The 9277-nt window shown below is 36.0% G+C and overlaps 1 protein-coding gene across 2 annotated transcripts in view; it reads right to left on the bottom strand.

Moving 5' to 3' along the window:
* Positions 1-1323: 1323 nt before the first annotated feature.
* The window catches only part of LOC116176334 (cytadherence high molecular weight protein 2-like), a 14760-nt gene continuing 6806 nt past the window's right edge, over positions 1324-9277 (bottom strand). Inside the window, exons 1-7 of one of the 2 annotated variants that reach the window (XM_031494846.1) lie at positions 3343-3560; positions 3094-3295; positions 2877-3045; positions 2345-2830; positions 2140-2295; positions 1634-1870; positions 1324-1583 (exon numbers count right to left, since the gene is read on the bottom strand). In XM_031494846.1, coding sequence (XP_031350706.1) covers positions 1365-1583; positions 1634-1870; positions 2140-2295; positions 2345-2830; positions 2877-3045; positions 3094-3295; positions 3343-3472 — 1599 coding nt within the window. In that variant the 5' untranslated portion in view covers positions 3473-3560 and the 3' untranslated portion in view covers positions 1324-1364. Of the gene's footprint in view, positions 1584-1633; positions 1871-2139; positions 2296-2344; positions 2831-2876; positions 3046-3093; positions 3296-3342; positions 3561-9277 lie in introns of those variants that run through there. The other variant, XM_031494847.1, reaches the window with a different exon arrangement.

The raw sequence follows: 9277 nt of genomic DNA, 5'->3' as shown, positions 1-9277 counted from the left end.
CGGAACTCTGGGATTCTTACAGCTGACGTCGTTGACTCAGTGCTCTGGGGTAGTTACCCGGTGAATTCATTTTCATGTACACGACATGAGATTATCTCCAAGAACAGCTTTTGGGAATTTGTGATCGATGTTGAAATACAGGTTTCGGTGTTAATTATCCTGGTCAGTACAAATTTGGATGACAAAAAAAACAAGCATTGACATAAACCCAATTTTAAGGGGCTGTTCTTGAAAGGTGGTTTGGTGTTTAGGAAATCTCTTTAGTAAACTTTTCACACCGAGTGCTTTGAGCTTTTTAGCGGCACCAGAATGAACTTGAATATTATTGGACTTTGCTAACAGTTTTCTTTATCGCAATTTCGTTTTACAGAATTGAAAGTGACTTTATAAAGTTTGTTTATAAATACGAACGGTAAAACGGAAAATAAAACTAATGCCGAATCAAAAAAATTTTTTGCGCATGCGCAATCCGATTACATATATTGATAGGCCAAAACTCAATATCTATAGAATATTGTGTATAACTCTCTCCAAGAAAGATTGCCGGTCACAGCACACCTTGTGTCAATCTATGTTTTTTTTAAGATGCGAGCGACTTCCGGAATAGGATCGTGGCAATGTTGAAAAGACTTTTCGTTCAACATTGGCACGATCGTATCCCGGAAGTCGCTCACATCCTTAGAAAAACACAGATTGTAGACCGGGATCAGGTCTTCAGTGACCGGCAATCTTTCCTGGCGAGAGGTTTAAACAATTTGAAGTTAGTATTAGACGCAAATCTGCGGTTTAAAAATCACATATATTGTACAGTGTGGTTTTTTTAAAATTTTTTGTGAAATTTTTAACCCTCAGCTCAAAATACGAGTACAGTCGCAAGTAAAATGATTAACTTAATCCTTTAATTTCACCACACCGTATAAATACTGAACTGAGCGTAAAGAAATTACTACAAGTGTACAGCCAATAACCAGAGCAAATGTTAATTTTTGGTTTGCAATATCGATACGAGAGCAAACTTCGTTTGCCATTGACGAAGGTAACTTAAAGTAGTTTAAATAGACTGAATAATAGGCCACTTCCTGCCTAGCACAAGTAAACTAAAACCGTTTGAAAGCATCTCCAACAATAAGCCGTATTTTGGCCTGAAGTTCCATTCATAAAATCGAGCCCACCCTCTGGCGCACTTGCAAAGTTAAAGAATGCGACTAAATGAACTCGCAATTTACTACGCTTCTCTTTTCTCTTTTAACGTAGTACGTTTTTACAATATTCTAAAGTAATTTTAGTATAAGGGGCAGGTGTTACGAGCGATGACAAGATGCACACTTTTTACGTTGATTTATTCGTATTGTTTCGCCCCTAAGTTACATGGGAACCGATAATTTTGTCTGTAATTTGTCGATGTGGTCCATCTTTTGCAGGAAATTCTTGAAAGCCTTTGAGTTACTAATTTTACATCGGTATTGTTCCCATTCGTCCGAGTCTTCATCTTCATTGGCCGTCGTACTCGTTTCGTTACAGGGCCGATCGTCAGGGTAACTATATTCGACATCACTTTCGCTTATCGATTTTAAAGTGCTTATCTTTAGAAAAAAAGTTACTAGAAAACCTTCTCTATCAACGCGTAACCTACCTCTCTAAACGGTACTCCTCGACTCACCTCTCTCATTAGCTTCGCAAAATTGCGCGACTCTAAAGAGACTTCGTCACTGGACGACTCGTCCGGTATGCGAAACTTTTCCAACTGCTCATCGGTTAAGTTGCCAGTCTTTAATTTTCCGCTTTTAATCCTTTGTTCCTCCAGAGGACTTTCTGCCTTTGTCAGAATAAAATTCGCACTTTCATTTTCCTTGTCGTTTGACACTTCTTCCTGAAAATTAAAATTTTGTTTCGGAGAGTCCATTCAGATTTTAATTTCTCGAAATCTCGAGAGGAGGGTGTCAGCCAAGTTAGTTTTGGGCGAGTTCTCGGATCATCTTATTCTGTTCGATTTTAAATTTTATGTTGTCGCATCAGTGATGATAAAATATGAAAAGATGACCCTGTCGAAAAGCTGAGTGGAAAATGGCAGCTGGAAGATCAACCCTTCACTCGACACGTTTAACCCTTTCTATTTGGTTTTGGGTATAATTAATTTACCTGACTCTCCTCTTGTATTACAGGTTTGCCTTCCTCAAGCTTCTTTCTCCATTGAGATAGCTGCAACTTGTCCAAGGATTGCTCAAGATTCAACAACCGCATTTGCACCTTCTGTACGTCTTTATGCGACTGATTTAGTTCCTCCAAATCCAATTTCTAAAACCCGATTAAGGTGTAAAACCTTCAAGGTGTCGAAATGGTAGACCTGCTCCTTCGTCGTGGTTTTCGAAGCAATTTCGCGCTCGAGGCGATCTTCAAAGGTGACGATGTGCTCTTTTAACTGTTGGTTTTCTAAGGCTAATGTCCGCGATTTCTTCTGGAATTCGTTCCGTTCGGCTTGGAACCGCTCGACCTCCTTCAGTAAATTCGAAATTGTGACCTGGGTTTCTTCGAGCTTCGCTAAGGTTGTCTTCTTCGATTTGGTGTTAGTCTTAAACTCTTTGGTGGCGGAATCTAGACGCTTTAAAAGGAGAGTTCGTTCAGTGAGCAATTCTTCCAACTGCTGTTTGGCTGCACGATTTTCCTTGTGAGCAAGCATCAGTTGCCTGCACAACTCCCGCTTTTCCCGGGCCATACTTTCTAATTTTCGCGACAGTGAGTTGTGTTCTTTTAAAGAGAGGGCTTGCATCGCGATCATATCATCACGCAGCTTGGAGCACTGCTTCTCCATGTATTTCGACGTCATTTCGCTCTAAAGGGAACCAGTTGAGGCACGTTTTTCAGTTGGTAACACTTACTCTACTGGATCGGACACTTAAATCTGTGAACGTACCGCTTTTCAGAAAAAAATCTTTGTCGCCATCAAGATTTACTGTTGATCGAGAAGCAGCAGTCAGAACTGGAATTTTGCTAACGCTAGATTTTCGATCAGCCTCCTCCACGGTGGAAATCTCTGCACGAGTTTCGCTAAAAAAACATCCTAATTACAGCTCTTCCAGGGGGGTATACATTTACTTATTCTTAGACAGTAGGTACCAGTTCCGAGCTAACTTCAGTCCAATGCATGCCATAATAGTGGTTACAAAGGCAATGGCATTCCAGATGAATAGACACCATCCTATTCCAGACTTTTCTGCGGTAATCTGAATCTCTTCAGCTACACTAACCGATTCAATCACGTCATCTGTCGAAATCGGTGCATCAATCTCCTCGTCATCTAGAAATTTCAATTGTAAAGCGCTCACAATGGGTCAAAGACGTTACCGTTGCTAATACAGTACAACTTGGACAGGGGGTCAACAAAAAAAGTGTCAAACGAACATAATAAAACCCAAAAGACAAAACCGAAGCTAATTAGTTTCTTCCAGTTAACGTACCGCTTGTTTGAAGCCATCCCCCCGAGTCCCTACAACTTAATCTGAATTTGTTGACTTTGACACGAGAATATTACTGTCATCTTTTTTTTTGCGAGCATACAGTCACTTGATGATTACTAGCGCGTGTGACAAAAGCGACAAACCCTCTTGTAAAAGTGAAATAAAGTCAATAATAGACCAATATACTACGCTCGCTGCATTCTTTCCATCTTTAAACGCTTTTAGTACGAGTGACTTTAACCGTAAAATATACCTGGTTTGACGTTTTTGATGGTCAGCTGCCACCTGGCCGTAAATATAGAGTTGTGTAGGTGAGTATAATTCTTATTCAATGAACTGTGATAAAGCAGGAAGTTTTTGTGCCAATTGTATGTCAATGTTAAAGAATGCAAATGGAAAATATCACCAATTAGGTAAATGCAACGCTAACGATTATGAAAATTTGAAAAACTTCATCCCCTTTATGCAGTTTTACAAGAATTATATACAAAAAAAACGGAAGTCGAAGCCCTGCTACCATTCTCAAGTATTGTGTCACTCATGAGTCAAAACAATGGTGCCGAAATGGAAGAAACTAATTTATTAGCTCAATTTTTTCCAACTTTACCTGAGAAATATGACCCATTAATAATTACAGCGTTGCAGAATTTAGGTAAACTAACATTCAGTATAGTCAATCAGAGACTCCTGTTAGAGGAAACTCGATTTTAATGGAATCGCAAAAAGAATGTGGTGTGAAACAGCTTTAAATGGAGTGATCAAGTAATCTAAAAATCCAATATGGCGCCCATTTAACATTAGGAAGTTGGTAAATGTTCCTCAAAAGTGGCCATCTTGAATTTTTTTTACATCAATTCTAAATTAAGCGTATCAAAGACAGTAACTTTTATATAAAACTTTTTTTTATATCTCTTATACTTTCGATGATATAAGACATTCAAGGAAATGACCAATTTTAGTTTTTTTGAATTTACGTCGACCTATGCGACATTTTGAATTTCCATAAGGAAATTTTAAGTAAGCATCCAAAACTGCAAAACATTGCCCATTTAACCAATTATCTATCTTTAATAATAACAAAGTTACCCATGAAATCCCACGCGATCTGGGACACACTGTATATAACATACTGCACTTGAAGGTGCGAACGCACTATAGTTATAATAGAGCAAGTACTGCTGGTAATGTCCGAGATGTTCCGAAATGTTTTGGAGACATTTCTGGGAGAGAGGATAAAGATTTATGAATCAAAGCAGTTGAAGATGAACTCACATCATGGACATCTTCTAGTGAAGCAGAATATGCTGGGTGTGAAGAAGCTATCTGGATAAAGGGAACATTGGACAATTTTGGATATAGCTATAAAACTTAAAATGCGATCATTTATGAGGACAAGAAAGGCATATACATTATACAGGGTGTTTTTTGGGAGCTTTAGTTAAACGCTTCTGGGAAAGTAAACTAGGTACGTTTTTGAAAATTTTTATTTAGGAGTTACTCTGAAGACCGAATCGATGTAAAATATTTTCAAAATGGCCGCACTTCCGGAAACACCGGAAGTAGATAGTAACTTCGTTATTTTAAATGGCAACCCCTATTTTTTATTGCATTTTTGGATTCTACGTGAAATTTCAGTTCTTTTGATACCCACATGTCTATATCTGCCATTTATGGTTTTTAAGTTACTTTGACTTTATGAATAAAATGGCGGATGCAGATGGTACCTTGATAAATGATTACTTGAAAACGGTTGTAGTCTTGGCAACCCATTTTTATCAGTGCATAGAGAATGAATAGAGCTTTCTTTTAGTGTACTTAAAAAAAGTTAAGTTGCGTACAACCGCACCTCCATCATCCAAATTTAAGAAACTTCAAAGTCTATAAACTTAGTTTTTTTAAATGGAATGACCATTGTCTTTGTATCACTTGTGCTTCAACGGTTTGTAGTGCATTTGGGGGTACAACTTTTCCAAAATTCATACAATTTCGTTCCAATGTTCGAAAGAATGTACGGCAAGCATGTGCCGCGATTCTGTCCATTTCACCATAAATAACAATTAAATTCCAAAATAGGTGAAACCACTGCGAGTCATTTTTCGATTTTTGAAAAACTTATGTTAACCTATAACAGTAGGTGACGGATTAGTGTCACTAGAATTGTTTAAATTTCGATTGTTATAAAATCATGGCCGACTAAAAAGAAAATTCGAAAAAAATAGTGTCAATTCAATAAAATGGGAATAAGTCAGCAACTGTTAAAGATAGCTATAGGAACATGTATTGTCAAAATATGCCCATTTCGATTCTTTATCTCATGCAATAGTAAGAAAATGGTCACTCCATTAAAAAAAACTGAGTTTTTAGTCTTTGAAGTTTAATAAATTTGGATCTCCATAGGGGTGGTCGTACGCAACTTAACTTTTTTTAAGTACACTAAAAGAAAGCCCTATTCATTCTCTATGCACTGATAATTTCTTAAAGTCAAAATAACTTCAAAACGATAAATGGCAGATATCGACATGTGGGTATCAAAAGAACTGAAATTTCACGGAGAATCCAAAAATCCAATAAAAAATAAGGGCTCCTATTTAAAATAACGAAGTTACTTCGGTGTTTCCGGAAGTGCGGTCATTTTGAAAATATTTTACATCGATTCGGCCTTCAGAGTAAATCCTAAGTACAACTTTTCAAAAACCTACCTATTTTACTTTCCCAGAAACGTGTAACTAAAGCTCCCAAAAAAACACCCTGTATAATAAACTTCATTTCATAAGGGATTACATAGAGAAAGGGATTATTATTATCAAAGTAGAGCCAATATCAACGAAAGAGCAAATAGCGGATATATTGACCAAGTCTTTGGATGTAGCTCAGTTTGAGAAGTTATTTCCAAGATTGGATTAGTCGGTTGAGAAGATCAGAGCAATCGTTTTTACCACCCCCACGTTAGTAAGGGATTGGGGTAAAAAATGACCCCCCTCCTCCCTTTTTTAAGGGAAATACGTTTTGATACACCAGGAATCCGAATCAAACAAAATTTCGATGATTTCGATCTGTCGGTCCGTCTGTACTCTTATTTCTGACTAAACGGCTTAATCAAGTTTTAAAACTTTAAACCTTAAAAAGTTGATTTTTCAAATGAAACCTGCTTTATTTTTTGGCACTTTCAAATGTGGAAAAATATTCTACATCTATACCTCTTTGTAATGATTTTCGTTTTATTTCAGATTTTCTAAAATTGTGACCGTTGTGCATAATTTTCTTAGGAGGCCTTGAAATAAAACGCGCTATCAGATCTGTCAACAAATATTTTATGGTTATAATTGTTATCATTCGTTATTCATGGTAGTTTATATCACTAAGTATTAAAAAATCCTATTTACTTTAATGAATACAAATTTAAATAAAGATGAAATCACAAACAGAAGCAGGCCATGATAACAAATGAGAAAATAAAAAACAATTGTGAATTGAGGTGTTGTTCTACGTGGCTTCCATTTTTTTCAAAGATAATGGCTTCATCTTATTAACTCGCATTGATAGTCGCCTCTCGAATTCCTACTCCATTTCATCAAAAGCTCTTCTCGCCCTAACTTGCAGTTCTTCACGAGAAACGACTGGCGTAACTTTGTTTTTTATAAAACCCCACACATAAAAGTCCGGTGGCGTTATATCTGGAGATCTAGAAGACCAATAGCGCGGATCTGTAGGCCTAATCTTCAAAAATGTTCAAGTTGAAACCAGTAGCTTTTCCCAGATAATGTTTCCAATGACGGTAAATTATGCATATAACGGTCACAATTTGAGAAAATCTTAAATAAAACGAAAACCATAACAAATAGGTATAGGGCATGTATAATAATAGATCGATGTAGAATTTTTCCCACATTTGAAAGTGCAAAAAAATAAAGCAGGTGTCATTTGAAAAAATCAACTTTTTAAGGTTCATAGTTATTAAACTTGACCATTAATTTCAAAACACCCTGTAGAGGGTTCGATCAAAATTTAAATCATTCGCATGTAGCATCACGTCAGTATTGTTGATTTGGGAAGACTTTTTGAAATTCAAGTCAACGAAGCCATACGTACATACAGGACGCTAAAGAAAAGCAGTCAAACGTCAAAAATCTTGAATAACTTGAAAATCTTTGATGCTAGGTATAGGGAAATGAGGAATCAAACGACGTATATTTTCATGTAGATTTCAAAAAGACAATGAAATATAGGGTGTTATATTTAAAATAAGAAAGTACAACCGGAAGTGAGACGATCATGATAACATTATAGATAGATTATGAAGAACTATGTTGGTATGCAAATTTACAGATTTAAAATTAATGGGAGCCTAAACACTTTTAGGTAACGGTTTGCGTGAAACAGCCATCCCTGGACAAGACGTCTGTGTCCCTACAACATTGGTCACTGATGAATTAGAGTTACCCATACCCGTTTTAACAAACATTAGGAAAATCGGATCTCAAAGCCTTCCCCATACATTTATGTAATAAAATAAATGTATGGGGTAGGCTTTGAGATCCGATTGTCTTAATCTTTGATATAACTCAACCCCATTTAGAGGAACGATGGATCATGTTCAAAAATTAACAATTTTTAATAAAAAATACACATAGGTAAATACCGCTTTTAATTGCAGATCTATATTTCAACAAACACCCTAAATCACAAAGTGGTAAATTTATAAGATTGTGATTATTAATTAATCTTCGTAATACAACACGTTTATACAGGGTGGTGCCTAGCGCAACGCAGCATAGGGATTTCAATGGTAATTGCTTTATAGTCAATTACTAGCTCCCCTAATTATTTTAGAGCAAAAGTCTAAATAAGTTTTTTTAGAGAAAAAAATACTGCATCTGTTCATACTTTTAGTTATAATTTTCCATTTTTCAAAACCGTAGAAATCGACAAAATAAAAAATTACATTTTTATAAATCAGTGATGCTTTGGAATCTTTTAACAAACTACAAGCGCATCGCATGTAAGTTATCGTTGTTTGACGTCGAACGATTTTCATATTTAATTCTGTTACAACTATCCGATGCAAGAAAAAGCGGCAATTGGGTAATGTTTTTTTAGAGAATGTATGCTGCATCTGCATCAGATATTATTTGTTTATCAGAGAGAATCAGAGTACCTACATAATCGAAGAAAAAAAAACTGATTTGAAGCAGATTTGTTCCTAAACTTATATTCGGATTTTCCGTTACTGCAGCCAAAACGTTGAATGTATTGTCGTTTTCCTGATGGTTTTGACGGACATTTTGAACGTTATTGCACTTGCAGTTCTTTAACTAATTTATAAACAAGTATAAATTTAATATACGTCAAAGGCAAATAATGAAACGTGATCGCTGTTTTTTTTAGGTAATTCCAAGGCATATTTGATTTATTGTAAAATGAACCTTTTTATTTTGTCGATTTCTACGGTTTTGAAAAACGGAAAATTATGAGTAATAGCATGAACAGATTCAGTATTTTTTTCTCTAAAAAAACTTATTTAGACTTTTGCTCTAAAATAATTAGGGGAGCTAGTAATTGACTATAAAGAAATTACCATTGAAATCCCTATGCTGCGTCGCGCTAGACACCACCCGGTATATGTTCGTTGGTCGGAATACGGATGTAGGTACACGATAATCGAATTGGTACTTATGTAAACGGATGTTATATTTAGTGAATATCGCTGAAAGCTTTTTATTTTTTCGCAGATGGATACGAGGAAAAGGAACTTTCATATTTTATATACAGTACATCCAACGGTCTGCTCCTGACGGAGGAGAAGTAGGTACGTAATACAGTAA

This window comes from Photinus pyralis, unplaced genomic scaffold (genome assembly GCF_008802855.1).
Source record: "Photinus pyralis isolate 1611_PpyrPB1 unplaced genomic scaffold, Ppyr1.3 Ppyr1.4_LG7, whole genome shotgun sequence".
Classification (NCBI taxonomy): domain Eukaryota; kingdom Metazoa; phylum Arthropoda; class Insecta; order Coleoptera; family Lampyridae; genus Photinus; species Photinus pyralis.
Note: the sequence above shows the minus strand (reverse complement) of the source record. Positions and strands in the feature narration are given on the sequence as shown.